The 20,042-nt window shown below is 36.5% G+C and overlaps 1 protein-coding gene across 4 annotated transcripts in view; it reads right to left on the bottom strand.

Annotated features, from left to right (window-relative positions):
- ALCAM (activated leukocyte cell adhesion molecule) overlaps window positions 1–20,042 on the bottom strand; it is a 232,352-nt gene that overhangs the window by 51,971 nt on the left and 160,339 nt on the right. For all 4 annotated transcript variants that reach the window (XM_069579189.1, XM_069579200.1, XM_069579178.1 and 1 more), the window contains exons 2-6: window positions 17,283–17,383; window positions 12,728–12,947; window positions 5,585–5,649; window positions 2,780–2,867; window positions 2,137–2,319 (exon numbers count right to left, since the gene is read on the bottom strand). In XM_069579189.1, the coding sequence (XP_069435290.1) occupies window positions 2,137–2,319; window positions 2,780–2,867; window positions 5,585–5,649; window positions 12,728–12,947; window positions 17,283–17,383 (657 nt within the window). The remainder of the gene's footprint in view (window positions 1–2,136; window positions 2,320–2,779; window positions 2,868–5,584; window positions 5,650–12,727; window positions 12,948–17,282; window positions 17,384–20,042) is intronic.

The following is a 20,042-nucleotide window of genomic DNA, read 5'->3' as shown; positions in this document are numbered from 1 at the left end:
TGGATCTTCCTGACTCAGGAATCAAACCGGGGTCTCATACCTACTGGATGAGAAACTCTAGAGCCAGGTCCAGTAGTCTGTATTCTCACAAGTCCTTCAGGGGATTCTGATGCACACTAATGTTTGGGGATCACTGTTCTTGGACACCTGAATTTTCATGACTATTCACTGAGTCTCTGTGGCACTTACCAGTTGCAACGTTGCACTGATAATTTCCTTCTGATGCATGTATCTTCTCTATTGGTGAAACCCCTTGAATGTCAGGACTATGTCTTAAACACTTTTGGGTCTTAGCTTTGAAGGCCAGCACTGCATACATTGTGCCTTCTCAAAAACGCTGCCAAATGTGCCCTGCACAGCCAGCCATAGTAAAATCATTTCCTTCTTATTCATCCAAGGACTCTTCTGCCCATCTATTTCCCCACACCTGATATTGACATTTATTCTGTTATTTCTAAGCTTTCTTATTCTGTTCTTTTCAAATCCTTTTCACTCATCTTGATGTTCTTTCCTATCTTGTACTTCTGTACTTACACCAAGATAGTTTATTTCCAACTGAATATCTCTGAACAGAGTTCTGTTTCCACATACAGAAATAATAGTTTGATTTTAGATAAGCTGTACATGATGAAATCCTCTCAATCCTTACTTTTAAATAAAGTTGAAACTTGTTTACAAAGTTTAAGGCAAAACATCTCATGATGGTTAGAGCAAGTGGAATTTCAGTTTCGCTCTTTATATAAGATTCTGCACTTCATGGAGCCCAAATAGAAATGTAGCTGAGATAAAACTCTTTGAAGGTTTAATGGGCATTTCTACCCTTTCTCTCAAATAGATGTAGAAGTATTAGGTTATTCTACAACATATGGCAGTATTATGGGAATTTCTAATTCATTAAAAATAGTAAAATATTCTATATCATTCCCTGAAATATATCTTATCTATATGCTTATTAGGTAAAAATGATAATAGTACTTACTAACAGGCATTTAATGTGCTACATATTGTGCTATTTTAGATTTTTCATTTCACCTAATCTCCATAACACCACCATGAGTTAAGAATTATATTTTTCCTATTTCAAAATATGAAAACTGAGACAGAGTAGTTAAGCTTCTTTTCTAGAAATACATAGTAACTGACAGCAATGAAACTGGATTGTCAGCATCTTTGCTCTAAATCATATTACCTTGACTTCCATCTTATGGAAGGAACACAGCATTGGAGAAAAGGATTCTAATCCAGTTGCTAAAGCTAATTTAGGGTAAGTCTCTGGGTCTCATTTTGCTGTTAAATAAAATAATGGACTTAGATCAGATGATCAAGAAAGTTCCTTTGTAGTCTGCTATTCCAGGTTTTAAAATCTGTGTTGTAAAGTTAAGCAAAATACCTTGGAATTCAACATCCTATCTAACTTATGCAATTGATCGCACTATTAAAATATTTCTCTTTATTAAAATGGAAATTCCATATCGAGAAAACCAATCAGTCATAAGTCTCTATTCATCTGTCATTCATTCAGAAAACCATCAGGAGAAGGCAATGGCAACCCACTCCAGTACTTTTGCCTGGAAAATCCCATGGACGGAAGAGCCTGGTAGGCTGCAGTTCATGGGGTCATGAAGAGTCGGACACAACTTAGCGACTTCACTTTCACTTTTCACTTTCATGCATTGGAGAAGGTAATCGCAACCCACTCCAGTATTCCTGCCTGGAGAATCCCAGGGATGGGGGACACTGGTGGGCTGCCATCTATGGGGTCGCACAGAGTCGGACACAACTGAAGTGACTTAGCAGCAGCAGCAGCAGTAGCAAAAAAACCATCAGGCGGCATTCCGAACTCCTACAAAATCCATGACTATGTACCAAGGTTGAGAATTAACAGAAGAAATCAGACTAAGTTAGAGAATACAGAGGAGATGATTATAAATAACAAAGTAGAAACTGAAAGCTATCATAAGATGGCTGAGCATTTATTCTATGGGTCTTGTAAAGAGGAAGATATTACTTGGGTACTATAGAACAGGGATGGGAATTTAGAAATAGATTCCAAACAGCTTATGAATTGGGACTTAAAATAACATTGGAACATTTTTTCTAATACATTATATTATATAATTATATTGAATTACTTACAGTAAATATCAAAAACTGCTTGTTCAGAGTAAACTGTTTTCTGGCCAGACGGTCCATAATATGTCACAGAGCAGGTGAATGGCATTTGTATGTCAGCCTTGGTTGTCTTGTACTCCAGGGATGAAGTCATGGTATAGAGCTGAGTTATTTGGTCCATTTGCTTTCTAAAAATTATGACCACCGCTGAAGAAAATAAAGAACACTAATGGTAGGATCTTTCATCGGAAAATCACAGCCCTTAATTAACTGTCATAGCAACTTTGAGAAGTGGTTTTGTCCTTCTTACTGCATTTAACAGGAGCGAAAATTGACATGTAGTGAGGTAGATGTCTTTTCAAAACCATGAATCAGAGACATGGACAGAAATAGAACTCTGAGAATTTTATCTCCCACTCACTTTAATTAACTTCTAGAACATGACATATACAGAAATAATTTTCTCTGCTCTTGATTTTTCTGCACAAGGTCTAAAATGATGTTTTAAAAAATCCCTTACTGATTTAATGGATACTTAAGTAACAAAGAATATAGAGTCATAAATCAAAAGAGGGCAATGCATTTAGACTCAGGATAGTCTAAAGAATGCTTAGACAAGAGAAAGGCAAAACAAGTCTCCTGAATTTATTGCCCACTTCTTACCTACCTCCTTCAAGAGGCTGCAGAACTTTTCCATCCCTGTACCACGTGATGTTGCCATCTGGATAACTGTCTTTTGAAATGCACTCACCCAACTACAATATAGAGAGGAAATATTACAACCTTGGTTCCATCAGGGGTTGTCCATTTGAAAGCCCCAGACTTCTCAAGGGATGCCCTAACTAAGGACTGAATGAATGCATTCTTACATAAAAACAATGTCTTGTGTTAAAGATCTAAATGTAAGATCAGAAACTATAAAACTCCTAGAGGAGAACATAGGCAAAACACTCTCAGACATAAATCACAGCAGGATCCTCTATGATCCACCTCCCAGAATTCTGGAAATAAAAGCAAAAATAAACAAATGGGATCTAATTAAAATTAAAAGCTTCTGCACAACAAAGGAAAATATAAGCAAGGTGAAAAGACAGCCATCTGAATGGGAGAAAATAATAGCAAATGAAGCAACTGACAAACAACTAATCTCAAAAATATACAAGCAACTTCTGCAGCTCAACTCCAGAAAAATAAACGACCCAATCAAAAAATGGGCCAAAGAACTAAATAGACATTTCTCCAAAGAAGACATACGGATGGCTAACAAACACATGAAAAGATGCTCAACATCACTCATAATTAGAGAAATGCAAATCAAAACCACAATGAGGTACCACTTCACACCAGTCAGAATGGCTGCGATCCAAAAATCTGCAAGCAATAAATGCTGGAGAGGGTGTGGAGAAAAGGGAACCCTCCTACACTGTTGGTGGGAATGCAAACTAGTACAGCCACTATGGAGAACAGTGTGGAGATTCCTTAAAAAATTGCAAATAGAACTACCTTATGACCCAGCAATCCCACTTCTGGGCATACACACCGAGGAAACCAGAATTGAAAGAGACACATGTACCCCAATGTTCATCGCAGCACTGTTTATAATAGCCAGGACATGGAAACAACCTAGATGTCCATCAGCAGATGAATGGATACGAAAGCTGTGGTACATATACACAATGGAGTATTACTCAGCCGTTAAAAAGAATTCATTTGAATCAGTTCTGATGAGATGGATGAAACTGGAGCCGATTATACAGAGTGAAGTAAGCCAGAAAGAAAAACACCAATACAGTATACTAACACATATATATGGAATTTAGGAAGATGGCAATGATGACCCTGTATGCAAGACAGGGAAAGAGACACAGATGTGTATAATGGACTTTTGGACTCAGAGGGAGAGGGAGAGGGTGGGATGATTTGGGAGAATGACATTCTAACATGTATACTATCATGTGAATTGAATCGCCAGTCTATGTCTGACGCAGGATGCAGCATGCTTGGGGCTGGTGCATGGGGATGACCCAGAAAGATGTTCTGGTGAGGGAGGTGGGAGGGGGGTTCATGTTTGGGAATGCATGTAAGAATTAAAGATTTTAAAATTTAAAAAATAAAAAACTAAAAATTAAAAAAAAAATTATAGTCTTGCCCATTTTAAAATGTGCAGTGGATGCTGCCACCATTAATAAAATCACATTCATTTAAAAGCATTACCCAATTCATTTTGACAGTATTCATTTTTAACATTAACTAAATAACATAACTGCATTAACATTGGCTATTACCATGGTTGATAGATCTGCATTTGAAAGAATCATTAACAGCGTTAAAATGAGGCTGCCTCTTCAACTTTATGCTACATTTCAGATGACATATACTTACGAACTGTAATCCTCACCACTGTACTTCACATGTGTTTTTAATATTTGTGTCTGTGTGTGTGTCTGTGCATGCACATACATGCTCAGTCATGTACAATTCTTTGCAGCCCTGTGGACTGTAGCCTGCCAGGCTCCTCGGTCCATGGGATTCTCCAGGCAAGAATACTGGAAATGGAGTAGGTTGTCATTTCCTACTCCAGTTTTTAATATTTAATGTTTATCAAATAATATTATGCAAATCAACTTTAATCGGATTCAAAGAATTCTGAACTTGCTTTTTCCTCCAATAAAGGAAATTTGGGCTATTTTAATTAGCGAAAATGAGATTATGAATCAAGTGATGTACTCATATATGGGACTCCAGTTGTGTCCTTGGAGAAGGAAATGGCACCCCAATCCAGTGTTTTTGCCTGGAGAATTCCAGTGACAGGGGAGCCTTGTGGGCTGCCGTCTATGGGGTCGCACAGAGTTGGACACGACTAAAGCGACTTAGCAGCAGCAGCAGCAGTTTTGTCCTTCCTTCAAATCTCCACTAATATGATTGCACAAGTCTGATCTTATACCTTTACTTCAACTTTTCAATGGTTTGTCAGTAAGATAGAGACCAAACATTATACATGACAGAAGGTTTGTCATAATCCAGCCTCTCTTAACTCTCGAGATTTACCTCTTATTGGACTCTCTTGCCCACTGGCTGAGCACCCAAAATTCTAGCAGTGCAAATAATGTGTTTCCCAACCATGCCATTTCCTTTCACATGGTATTAGTTCACACTGCTAGAAAGCCCTTTCTGGCTGTGGTGTGCAGAAAATGTACTCATCTATCATGACTTCATTAAACATTCAGTTCATTCAAACAAGAAAGATTTACGCTTTTTTAAAAAAGAAACTCTCATTTCCCTCTCCTCCCTTCAGAAATAACCATACCTTCCTCTGTCTCCTTTCTACCTTGTACAGACTTTCTAACTGGTGCCTGGAACACTGGCAACTCCACAGAGCAAAGTCTATCTTATTTGTCCTGGCATCTGAGGACAAGAAAAGGCATTCAACAATAGGCTAAGGAAAGGCAATCAATCAAAAATAAGTTCTTACCTTTTTAAGCTTGTCTGTCTCAAGAAATGGGGCTTTGCTTACAATTTCAGGTTTAGATGGTTGCTCTAAAGTTAAACAGAGAGATATTTTAAGTGCATGTGGAAGAAGAAAATGGACATTTGTGATTTGGTTTACAGAAAAATAATTAATTTACTCAAAGTAGAAAAATTAGCAACACAATAAAGTTTTCCCATATAATCTATAATTAGGAAATATGGTTAGCTACCCATTCCAGATATTTGCTTTATTACATTAAATATTATTTTAAATGCTTATTACTCCTGTGAATAAAATATTGGTAACATTTTCTGGATGCTTTATAAACAGTGCATATGGTTTAGATGGTAACAGAGGTTAATGTATTAAAAAGGATATATTATCTGCAATTGATTACCATGTGCACTTTCTACTTATCAATAATTTCCAACTCTTTAGATGAAAACTGGAGTTCACATGAATTTGGATCACAGGGGCGCTTATTTAAAATACAGATTTCTGAGCTCTACCAGGCCAACTGAATCATATCCAGGGGAAATCCTATAAACCTACTTTTAAAACGAGTTCCACTGGGGATTTTGGGGCACAGTGTAGTTCAAGTATCACTGCTCTAAAATCAAGGGAAATATATAGTGGTTAAGGGATATAGAAACTCAAGTTTCCTACTATCTCAAACTTTGTCTTTTAAGTGAAGTTATATTATGAAACTATAAATGTGAGAATATCTTTCACATTTGGAACCTAAGATAATAGACCGAGGCATTTTCAATATAGGAAGTTTTATAAGCATATACTCTAATAGAGGTTTTGGGAAAAACTGATTACAAATTGGATCAACATGGTATTATTTAAACTTATTTTATTCTAGCCTTTAGTTGTCTCTCATTGATGGATTTTTTAAACTTATTAATTAGCTCTAACAATTAGTCTATAGAAAGTGGATATTTCCTCACATTGTCATTGAATTTTGTGAGTCTCATGGAGAACTATTCTATTCTCAAATAAATAGACAAAGACAACCAGCTATCCTTTCTTCCATAATCTTATTGTCTACCATCACTGTACTTTTACTACCAAACTAAACTCGCTTTTCTATAATTATTATTCAATTTGGAATTCAGTTATCAGACATGTTACCTAACCAGACCATTATAGGAAACATGGAAGAAGACAAAAAGTCTTTGGAACAGCAAAATGAGTATCACCAAGATTCCAGGCAAAAATAATGTAATCTTCTTCAAGTTAATATCCAGAGTTAATTTTCCCTTTGCAATTATTTTATATTAGAAATTAGAACAATGAATATAATAGTGAATTTGCCTATGTGTTGAACTTGCACTTCAATTACAGGAGGCCTGCTGCTGCTGCTAAGTCTCTTCAGTCCTGTCTGACTCTGTGCGACCCCCATAGACGGCAGCCCACCAGGCTTCCCCGTCCCTGGGATTCTCCAGGCAGGAATACTGGAGTGGGTTGCCATTTCCTTCTCCAATGCGTGACAGTGAAAAGTGAAAGCGAAGTCGCTTAGTCGTGTCCGACTCCTAGCGACCCCATGGATTGCAGCCTACCAGGCTCCTCCATCCATGGGATTTTCCAGGCAAGAGTACTGGCGTGGGTTGCCATTGCCTTCTCTGGACTATTTACTATTAATTCTAGAAATATAATTTTCTTGATATAGTTTCCTGAAGAGCAATTATCTATATTCTAAATGCACAGACTGAAAAGAAAATATAAGAAAGATTAAAAAGTAGAAGAAAGATAGAAAAAGAGAAAAGAATAATAAACAGTTACATTAACACAAATAAGAAGTGACCTGGCTACCTGATTGCTAAGAATGACCAAAAATTATGAAAAACTGAAAAAAATACTCAAAATAAGCAGAAATTTCTGGGAAATATGTAGCCTTCTACACATCAGCAAGTCTTAATTTTGTCACTATTTCAAAATACAATCATAAATGTTCATAATTACAGCTTGAGTTATTGATAAAACCTTTAATTATGTTCAGAATCCAATGTTTTATGGCAAATGTGCAATGCCTCTGTGACAGGGCTGCATCCAAAATAGTTAAACAAAATGAAAATCTTGGGGTTTGAGTAAGTGAAAGTTCTCTGGGAACTAAAGTCAGCTACTTGGTGACACCTCTCTCAGAGCTCAAAAGAGGTAAGGTATTAAATTAATTTATGTGGTTGATGAAAAGTCAAGATTAACAAGAAAAAAAGAGCAAATACTTTTCTGTTTCCTCTTCAGTTACTATCTATGCCTGGAGTATATATAGATTTGAAAAGATCCTCTAAAAAATTAGATTTATAATAGAAAGTGCAAGTGGGCAGTTTTGTTAGGTTGCACTAATGTCTAGTTCATGAAAATCAGATGACAACTCGGTTAGACATATATTTCCTCTAATGTAGAATATATTCCTCTACTGTAATTCTGTAATTTATAAACTCTGTATAACTGTCAATATGGGTGTGGTAAAATTGTTGGTCTTTTCCACATGTCCATGTGGAAAAGTCCTTTCTAAAATTTATTATTTCAATAAAAGAAAGCTGCAGCAAACCCAGGGAAACCTGATGAAAGGATACTTAAAATTTGGTTCTTTGTACAGTTGTTCATTTTTCTATTTAGAAGAGAAAGTCATATTGAATATTGAGAAAGTAAGGTGACTGCAGCCATGAAATTAAAAGACACTTACTCCTTGGAAGGAAAGTTATGACCAACCTAGATAGCATATTCAAAAGCAGAGACATTACTTTGCCAACAAAGATCCATCTAATCAAGGATATGGTTTTTCCAGTGGCCATGTATGGATGCGAGAGTTGGACTGTGAAGAAAGCTGAGCGCTGAAGAATTGATGCTTTTGAACTGTGGTGTTGGAGAAGACTCTTAAGAGTCCCTTGGACTGCAAGGAGATCCAACCAATCCATTCTAAAGGAGATCAGTCCTGGGTGTTCTTTGGAAGGAATGATGCTAAAGCTCAAACTCCAGTACTTTGGCCACCTGAGGCGAAGAGCTGACTAATTGGAAAAGACTCTGATATTGGGAGGGATGGGGGCAGGAGGAGAAGGGGACAACAGAGGATGAGATGGCTGGATGGCATCACTGACTCGATGGATGTGAGTTTGAGTGAACTCCAAGAGTTGGTGATAGATAGGGAGGCCTGGCGTGCTATGATTCATGGGGTGGCAAAGAGTCAGACACGACTGAGTGACTGAACTGAACTGAACTGAAAGCTAATACCAATTGCATTTCTTTGAGTTATTTTCTCAAACTTTTGTTTCAAACATTTCATTTTAAATATATATTTTGCAGGTAACTTTCATATTAGTTTGTAACAATCTATGAGTATCAGTTAGAGGACCATAAAAGAGGACATATACTATTTTAGCAAAACTGCATATTGATTCCAAAGTGTTTAAAAAAGCTTTATGTGAATTACATCTTAATATGATTCATGGATTCATAACTAAGTATAGAATTGAAAGGAAAAGTCATGTCGCAAATTTATTAGCATTATTAAAATAATTTTGTCAAGGGTTTCACAGCCAGGTGAGGATGAAGTGACAAACACAAAACTACTTTATATCACCTACAATGCACCAGAGTTATTCTCAAAAGCCACCCAGAGGACAGCTCAATTTTGTACGGGTGGAGAGCAAGAAGAGGCAGGTGCACTGGCTACAGTGAGTCACGGATGCTTCTCTCAGTATTTTCCTGACAATCATCTCTGATGTACCTTAAGTAATCATCATGAGCATGAAATTATAGTTTATTTTCCTTATGAGATGGGAAGAAATTATTTTTTACATTTAAAGGATCAAAATGAAATATACAGAGTAGATCTCATTTGTTGAAAAGGGTTATTTTTTGCTTCTTTCATTTAAAAAAAGAAGTGACTTGCAGTTGAAGCTGAATAATTTTCACAGGGAGGGTTGGAGGAGGGATGCTCAGTTCTGATAAATATTGAGCACAGTGTCCAAATGAAAGCTCTAAAATAACACTGTGATGCCAACCATTACTAGGAACTGGCTGGTCCAGGTAGACACCAGACTCGAAGTCACAGAAATAGTCTTCCTTTTAACACTACACACACCAGTGCAGAAGATTAGGCTGGATTGTGATTTTCAAAGGCTTTTTCGTGCTCAAGCCCTTCTTTCATTTTTTTTCCCCTGAACAAAATATCATGAAAAAACTTTGAAACATTGAGTGACTAGAATTCTAGTTAATCAAGCAGAAGCAGCTCCTCACTTTCCTCAGACTTATTCATTAGCTCCTAAAGAGAATCCTAGGAACAGACTGAGAAAATCAGCACCGAATCTGAAGTACTCACTTATAGATGAGGAGAGACTCACAACCCCTTGTCCTGACTGGTGATCACTTGTCCAAGGTCAGAAATTAGTAGCAGATCTAACAAAGCTAGATCTCCTGATGACCAGTTCAGTGATTTTCCTATTATACCACTGACAGCCATTCAGCCATTTGGCTCTCTGGGCACGCATTCAACCTCTAAGACTTGCACAATCACAACAATGAATCTTTGGGAGAACTTTTAAAGGTTTGCTCTGGCTAAGGGATAGTTTTATGAACTTCAAATGTATATTAAATGCAAACAGTCTGATTTTAGTGCCATTCAACTACCAAAGAAACAAAAATGCCTTATTAGTGGTGACAAAGAATGATTTTGGATCTGATCTGCTTTACTGGCATGATTTCTTTCATGAGAGATATAGCTTAGAACTGAATAAACAAACCTTCATCAGAGTAATAAAGTCATCAGTCATGGCCTCTAGTTTGAACGAAAACAGTTTGTCTTTGCTCATGAGGCGGACATTCTGCAGCAAGTTGATTTGGGATTAGCTCACGTTAACCATACTCATTCTGTGGTACACAATGCATGTTGCTAGGTGACTCGACAGAAGGAAACAGAGGACTGATTGATGAGCCTAGTAACTCTTAAGTGACTGCAATATGTACATGCACAGAATGAAAGCCTCCATGTCACAGCTGCTATTTGCTTCACAAATAACAATCCAAAGGAAATTCATTATTTTTTAAAAAAGCAAAGTACCTATATGCTCTTGCAAACTCTTTCTTTATCATGAGCTGTGCTGTTTATTTAATTGGACTTGGAGGGTCCCACAGTTTCTAGTATAAAACCCCATTTTCAAAAATGTATAACTCATCTATTTAAATTCTCCCAGGCCCAGAGCCTGGAATGCAAATTCTGTTTCTGAGAATAACTTTGTTTTCAACAACATTCAAAAGAGAAGAGGGGTAGCGGGAGCTGATAGTATGCAGGGTGTGAGTTTGTTTTTACAATCATAGATATCCATTGTATTCCAAAGCAGCTTACAAATTTTATCGAATTAAGCCAACTGAATTTCTGGGCATTTAAAAAAATTATATTCTGAAAATGGAACAACCTGGATTTTCTCAACTTTCTTGTAGATTTTCTTGATATTTGGTAATTTTAACATAATAACAAGAAATGTGACAACGACATCAATACACATAATCTTTAGAGTGATATGACTTAATCTCGGTACCCACTGCAGTACATTCCTCTATACTTACATTTATGACGTCATGGCCTAATTAAAAGTGTTTCTAGCAGTGCAAAATTCATCTTCCTAATAACATAAAAGTGAAATACAAGGAAAGAAAAAAAAACATGGGACTTTGGCAAATACAGGATGGAGATTATCTGGGGTGTTTACTAGAAGGGGGCATAACTGAGAAACACTTGGTACTTGGTTTGATCCATAAAATAACTGAGTTGATGGTTTCTGGAAAGTGCCTTCTAAGCTGAAAGGTAATCAACTGAAACATGTAATATGCTTTTACACGGTTCTTCTGGAGAACAAAGGCTTCTTTGATAGTATAAGCACTCTTTGAATCCTTGTCGTGAGCCCAAAGGAGCTTTGAAGTCCATATAAATGCTTAAGGGACCGTCTTACTTAGTTGCATGGGCCATTACAAGAGAAACAGGAAAAATCCAAGGTTACTTGCTGTAATAACAAGTCCCTCTGGGTTTCTTTCTTCCCTGTTTATTTTAATAATTTCTAGGTGCTGTCAAGTTATCAGAAAACAGTGGAAAAAACTGAAAAGTAAGACCTTTTTGCTTAATTAAAAAAAAGACTGGTATTCTGAAACCTTTGAGACATATTTTTCTCCCTGTAATTTCCAAGATATGATGTAATAAAGGTGGGATATTTTATTTAAATATTAAAAGATAAAACATTTTAATTAGAACTTCTCAAGTCATTTATTTGCAGAGCTATTTGCACCCTCACATTAACTACATAGTATCATTAGCCAAAGTAACCTATAGTAATTATTCCAAGCTTCTTTACAACTTTCTCTTCTTCCAATCCTACTCTACTTTTTCCCCCAGATGGATTCCACATACACCTTCAGAGTGTGGTGAACTTCTTTATTTTATGGCAATTTTCTAAACCATTTGAACGCTCTCAGAATGTAAATCAACAAGCATTAAGCACTTAAGGTCAGAATGTGTGAGTGTACACACACATATACATATATATATACATATACAGAAAACTTAGGTCTCCTGCTTACATTTTTGTTATACATCAAAATGGCAATTTTATATGGTTTAGCCTAATGCATATTTATGTATGCATTGATATGCATGAGTATGTATATCAAAAATGTTCAAATTTTTCCATAACATTGTGCAGAAAATCCCAATAAACTTTCTGGCCAACCCAGTATTATGTATCTATGTATTAGTATCTATCACACAACATTTATTTGTACATGTCAGTGAAAGTAAAAGTTCACAGGCTAGTTTTTATTTAATAGTACTTCATATCACAGGATATTGTATCCAACAAAACAACAGAATATTCTTTTATTCCCTCACTGCAAATAAAATAATATTCTGTTTCTTTGCTAGATAAAATTCTTATTTGAATTTCAGGTTTTTGTTTTTCTCATTGACAGTATGCATGAGCAGAACAAAGATCTCTAGAAGTCCTCTTACGTGATACCTGCTACACTACAGGTATCACTACAGAGAGTGATAATAGTACAGGAGACACTACAGAGAGTTCAGCCTTGTTTCTAAAGAACATTTTCTAGGACCAATCATCAATCCCATTTAGCAGTTACATTCGGACTACTTACTGAACACCTTGACTACTGTAGGAGCCTCAAACACGTTGTCCTCAGTTACTAGCATGCACACAAATCTCTTTTCATCACTGATCCTTGCATTACTGATAGAGAGAGTGTAGTTTTCTGAGAGGTTCAATCTGTCTTTGTATTCTGGTACATCGTCGTATTGCACACTTTTCTTTGTAGAGGACCTGAAGGCAATAAATACTGGGGAACCATCGGGCTTTTCCTAAAAGTTAAAGTAACAATACATTAAAAAACAGGCATATTTAGACATTTCAGAATTACAGTCAGAGCAACAAAATTTTCTTGGTCATGTTATTCATCAAAATTTGTAGTTCTGTACAAGAAGAATAACTTTGGATATGAGCCTCACATAAATCTTTGGTTACAGAGGATCACTCTTTATAAGGGAAAAGCTTTAAGTTCTTTTACAGGTATCAGTGAGTATACAAACATGAAAGGATGGAGCTTAAGGGATCCTAGCTTTTCTTGCATCTGAAGGACAGAATTGGTATGTTTTGAAATTGACAAGGGTTGCCCTTATGTCTAATATAAAAGAAAAATAGGTGAAAACAAATGTGTTTTGTGTTATGCTACAAAAGGATTTTCAGCTAACGATTACAGCAACATACACTTGAGCTGCAAACAGTCACTTAGAAATCCTAGGCAATTATATTTAGCATGCTCATTACTTTAATCCATATACTTTATGTGCCCACACTTTCCAGTTTCAGTCAGAACTGACACAGCTGACCTTTACACATAACATAGTTTAATGAATCTTCACGGAGGAACAATATATTTGCCCTTGCAAAAGGATCATGTCCATTAAAGCAACAGAATCCAATTAATCACTGAAACCCATGGTTTTGCTATCTGAGTCATAAAACTTAGCTCAGAGGACTTTCATATAAAAACTTATTATCAAAATAAAATATAATCTGGCATATAGACTTATGCCAAGAGCACTGAGACATATAATTCATTTCTTCCTTTGCTCTCACAAACATTCTTTTACCTAATAACAATAATCAAAAATAAGGGCCAATCTCTCTTCTACTTGGGGCTTCCCAGGTGGTACTAGTGGTAAAGAATCTGCCTGCAATGCAGGAGCCACAGGAGATGTGGGTTCGATCCCTGGGTCGGGAATATCCCTTGGAGAAGGGCATGGCAACCCGCTCCAGTATTCTTGCCTGGAGAATCCCATGGACAGAGGAGTCTGGGAGGCTACAGTCCATGGGGTTGCCAAGTATTGGACACGACTGAGCAGTTGAGCACACGTGTGTACTCTCTTCTACTAAACTCACAAGGTCTTGAAAATAAAATAAAATAAGACATTTTAAAGTATATGACAAATTTCAAGGTCTTAAGAGAAGTAACATTTTAAAAATTATTTTATTTACTACTGTTATGAACTCAGTGCTTGTGACCCTCCCAAAGTTGTATGTCTAAGCCCAAACCCCCAGTGTGGGCCTTTAAGAGATGATTTGGTTTAGATGAGGCCTTGGGGATGGTACCCTCATGATGGAATTAGTGCCCTTATAAGAAGAGGAAGAAGCACAAGCGCGCTCTCTCTCTCAATGAGAACACAAAGAAGAGGTCCTGTGAGCGCATAGCAAGTGGCAGGTGTTGGCAAATTGGGAATAGGGCTCTGTTCAAGAACTGAATCGGCTGGCACTTTGATTTTGGACTGCTCAGCCTCCAGAACTCTGAGAAATAAACATCTGTTTATTTAAACTACCAGTCTGTGGTAGTTTGTTATTGCAGCCCAAGGTGACTAAGACAATTACTAAGCTAAAATTGGAGTTCAAAAGGTTCAGTTGGTTGAATATCTGAATATATCAGTAACATTCTCTTTAAATCTTTTAATATTGCTACAGGTTTACAGCACAAATTCTTGTACTAAATCATTCCTTCATTAAGAAAAATATGTTATACCAGTATCTTAAATTTCTATAGTTGTTCACTCATGCAAGAAATGACAGTTATTACATTTTGAGCACTTAACTATAAGCCAGGATACTTTCTTTGGGCTTCCCGTGCATTTATGGATTTAATACTCATAACAACCCTGTAAATTACACATAATACTGGCCTCATTTATAGACAATGGAGACACAGGTTGGTTAAATAACTGGTCCAGGGCCCCAGCCAGTGTATCTCAGCAGGGCCAAGACTGGAGCTTCACAGCCTGGCTCCATTATGACTACATTATATCACTCTTGACAGCCTCAGATGCTTCTTCTGTACCAGGCACAGAGTGGATGCTGGTGAAGAAGCAGTGGGAGTGGGGTAGGATGGAGTGCACAGGGAGGTATGATCTCCATTCACAGGGAGATTACCATGCAGCAAGAGAGAAATGAATCCATCTTTCCTCTGAGTTTGCTCCCTTTCACTCTTTCCAAATCTGCTCTTTGTCTTTCAGGTTACATTAAATTAGAGATTGTATACTGCATCTGGGAATCAAGACTGCTTTCAGAGCATATGGCACTTCAAATATAGCTCATCAGTTTATTCCTGAAGCTTTATATTTCATTAACAGTTTGAAACCTGCCATTATTGTTTGTTTTCACTGCTATTGTGCCAGTTCAGTTTAGGTGAAAGGTATTCCCTGGGCATCAGAAATGTCGATAATCACAGAAGTTTTTCACCACTGGACTTCATTTATGTTAGCTCTAAGATTGACTCTAGGTGGTAGCCTCTCAGACCCTTGGGATTTTTGGATTGTGAATAGACTTTGTCCTTATAGGCCTTAACTTTGTATTTCCATTTTTATACGGAACCAGAAATAGTTAAAAATTACCCGGAGTGAGCTGGATATTAGCAGGAGGGAACAGGGAAGTGCTAGGCCGCCTTACCTTCTTCTGCTTTCACCTGCCCCATCACAGACTGTGTTTAGAACTCAGTGGTACCACACTCACAACAGTTTACACTTTTCATGCAATTACCATGTGCCAAGTACTAGGTAAGTATTCTTATATGAATTACTTCATGTAACCTTCACAACAGTGTAAGGAAGATTATCATTATCATCTCATTTTTTTTCCATGAGAAAGTGGGGATTAATTCACTTATCTGGAATTCTATAGCCAGTACACGATAGATTATGTCAGTCTGACTTCAGAACCTGTACTTTAAGAGATTGTGTTTCACTACCCCTTGGATGCAACTATGCACATTTCTATTCTGTGGAACATTGTTCTTGCAGATATCTGAGAGAAAAAGTTGTGTGGTTCAATAAACCTAAGAAATGAATGAACTCAGACAATTCATCACATAGCCGTATATAGCAAAGGCTCTGAGAGGTATTGTAATAAAACAGTTTTCAAAAATTATTAGACTATCAAATCCTTTTCCTATTCAAATATCTTTTATCATTTCAAGGACCTAGGGAAAATTTGCCAATTGTTTTCAATGAAACATATGTCCTATGTTCAAACTTGCAAACTATTGTGTCTTATGTGATCTAGCACTGGGAAATGGTGACACACTGACACTTTTTGTTGGTTTTGGTAAATAGATTGAGGTATTTTATCCATCCAAGTTTTCCAGCCTTTCCACTTCACCTACTAGGATAGCTATCCTGCATTTCCAACCTTGATACCTGAGAAAATATGATTTTGCTATCTGTAAGAAATGAATGGATGAGATGGTTGGATGGCATCATCAGTTCAATGGACATGAGTTTGAGCAAGCTCTGGAGGTTGGTGATGGACAGGGGAGCCTGATGTGGTGTCCATGGGGTCACAAAGAGTCAGACACGACTGAATGACTAGACTGAACTGAAAAAATGAATAAAATCAGCAATGTTAAATTTTAAAAGAAGCTACCACATCAACTGAGTTGTAAGACCAAGTACCAGAAATAGGCTTCTAATACTGATGACTAGTTTTCAGAGAACATTTGAATGCTCTGGTTCCTGTTACATCTTGCCTTTAAAGTAACCACACCAAACAAAACATGAGTATGTAGAGAATGGCAACCATTTTCCTCTAAGCTTTGTCCTATACTCTCTGAGTTTATTCTGGAATTCTGCCATTTCTTTTGCCTTGAACACTTCAGGGTGACTCTTTCAGACTAATCTGAGCTAAGAATGATCTGTTCATTGGCTTTATTTTATCTGTTTGTTTATTTTTTTATTTTATGTTTTTTAATTTTTTTTACTTTATTTTACTTTACAATACTGTATTGGTTTTGCCGTACATTGACATGAATCCACCACGGGTGTACATGCGTTCCCAAACATGAACCCCCCTCCCACCTCCCTCCCCATAACATCTCTCTGGGTCATCACCGTGCACCAGCCCCAAGCATGCTGTCTCCTGCGTCAGACATAGACTGGCGATTTGATTCTTACATGATAGTATACATGTTAAAATAGCATTTGTTATGGAAGGAATTATTCTTTTGATATACTCAACACATTAATTTCATCTTCTTACGTTTATACCCACAGTTGAATATTACCATTATGTTATTTGAAATTCACATTTACTCATAGAAGGAATTTTCTTTAAAAGACTACAGGCAACTAACCAAGTCCTAGATAGGTCACACTTACATATTTCCATTTGCCAAACATGAGATTCTGAGGTACATCAACTCGGCAAGGCATGATAATGGTATCTCCATATGCTGAGTTTACAGTATACCATCCAAGACCTTTAAAGGAAAGGAACAAAAGAGAGACAGAAGAGTTCAAATATTCTCTTGAAGCAGCAAAGCAAATAACTTCAGTACAAGATGCAAGTCTTAGTGAAGGTTTTGTATTATAATTTTATCCTAAATGAAATTTGTATTTCATTAAATTATGCAGTTAGAACATATTTCCTATTTAAATATCAAAAGCTCTTATTTAGCTACTAAGCCTTTGAATGTCATATGATTCAAATCCATAAATCTCAGTTTTACCAGGGAATAGATAAGTGCTTGGGTGCATGGTAAGTCACTTCAGTTGTGTCCGATTCTTTGCGGCCCTGTGGTATGTGGCCTGTCAGGCTCCTCTGTCCATGGAATTCTCGAGGAAAGAATACTGGATTGGGTTGCCATGCCCTCCTCCTGGGAATCTTCATGACGTAGGGATAGAGCCTGCATCTCCTGCGGCTCCTGTATTGTAGGCGGATTCTTTACCACTGAGCCCCGTATAAATAAGTAGTATTCACCCACTGGTGAAGCTCTGTATAAATAAGTAGTATATGCCAAAGGAACCATATAGCATCTGGGATTTATTTTCATCTTCAACTGTATTATATAAGGAGAAAATTCACTGTATTTTGTAGAAACATAGGACTACACAAAGAGATTAATACGCTTAAATTTTTCAAAATGGGGTTCAAATATGTTTGTGTTTTTTATTTGAAAATACTCTTAAATTTAACTTCTGGAAAACTGCAAAAGCTATCAAAAACTAAGAACAAGTACAAATAAGCCCACAACTGAATCTTAATTACAAGTGACAAAATGAGCATGAAAGTGTCTTGCTTTACTGTAGTAATGGTTAAAGTACTAGTTTTCATTTTAATACACAAAATATTAACATGATAAGAATCTGTAGGGAATTCCCTGGCAGTCCTGTGGATAGAACTTTGCACTTTCACTACTAGAGTGAGGGTTCAATCCCAGGTAGGGGAGACAAGATCCTGCAAGCAAGGAGAGGGCAAAAAAGGAAAAGATTTGTAGTATGAAATGCCTTCATGAAATGATTACACTGCTTTTTTGGTAGACAATCTAACTTGTTACTAAAGTACAGAAAACTTCCTTATTCAATACTTTATTGAAAAGAGTGCAAATTATAACTAACTGAATTATCAATAATTTCCACATTTTTCATAGATGTGTAACATACTATTCAAATTTATGACATTTAAAGAAACATAGGCATTTAACTTGGCAATACTATAGTATTTAGGAAATCTAGCAGATTTTTTTAATCTTATTTTATTTACAACTGTCTAAGATTAGATATATTTACAATTGTTTAATTGTATTAAATGATTTAATATCTATTAAGATACCTCACTAGGCTTCCCTAGTGGCTCAGATGGTAAAGCGTCTGTCTGCAATGCAGGAGACCTGTGTTCGATCCCTGGGTTGGGAAGATCCCCTGAAGAAGGAAATAGCCCACACCAGTATTCTTGCCTGGAAAATCCCATGGACCGCGGAGCCTGGTAGGCTACCGTCCATGGGGTCGCAAAGAGTCGGACGCGACTGGGTGACTTCACTTAAGATAACCTCATAATGGGATGCAGAGTGTGAAGGGGCTAATTAAATTGAAGAGAAAAACAAACGATATTTTGTCCACCAGGTGGTGCTAAAGTGCAAAGCTAAGGCAATGTACAATACATAAAAAAGACCATCTTACGACTTTCTGAACAAACAAGACAGGGTGGATACTATCTTTCACTGTTACCCATCAGTCACAACATGTACAAAAATTTCATATTAACCTTAGTAAAGAAAGAAAAGGAATTCTGTCAACTGAGAAAGGTACTTTCCTGTAAAGCAATTTTGCTCCAGTGAACAAAAACATTACAGAGAACACAAATTTTCACAAAAATAAACCACACAACTACTTTTCAGGATTTTTAATATCGTTAAAATGAAGAATACAAAGTATAGTATAAGCCATAGAATGTGTTTTTAACTTGCTATTAGAGACAAAATTTGACTAAAACTTTCATTACATATTATTTTATAATGAAAAATTAAATTTTTTCACCAATAATTTTCAATTGTTTACAAATGTCAATCATATTGTGATTTAAATTTCTTTTTACAATAAATCTTATTTTTACAAATAAGACTGTAAATGAAGGAATGGTCTCTTCAGCTTTATTAAAATAAAAATTGTAAGGATTTAGACATGTGGTTGCAGACAAGCAAACTTCTGGCAGTTAAGAAACTGCTTTATTTCACAAAGTAGAACTTGGTTTTTTACAATACTTTGGCTCCTAAATGTGGAACTTGTATCATGTATTTTAGGATCTGTTAAAGGACTGTACACAGGGTCTTCCAAGCCATGGAAACAATTTTGTGATTTAGTATTTTTTTTTTCATGAGTATATAGCAAGACACTTGAATATGTAATGACTCTAGAAAGTTAGAAAGTTGTGAATCTCTTCCTTAAATTATGGTAAGACATGCATGTCTAATTATTTTCTATATTATAAAAACATTTTCTTATGACAACTGATGGAGTTCCCATGGTTGGTCCAGGAGTGAAAACAGATTACAGGGCTTAGGTACCAATGAGGTGATCCTTTACTAGGTAAAGGGAAATAAAAAATGCCTTTTCCAAAAAATGTAATGCTCTACTCTATCT

Source organism: Ovis canadensis, chromosome 1 (assembly GCF_042477335.2).
Source record: "Ovis canadensis isolate MfBH-ARS-UI-01 breed Bighorn chromosome 1, ARS-UI_OviCan_v2, whole genome shotgun sequence".
Lineage (NCBI taxonomy): Eukaryota > Metazoa > Chordata > Mammalia > Artiodactyla > Bovidae > Ovis > Ovis canadensis.
The sequence above is the reverse complement of the archived record's forward strand: the minus strand, read 5'-3'. Positions and strand labels throughout refer to the sequence as shown.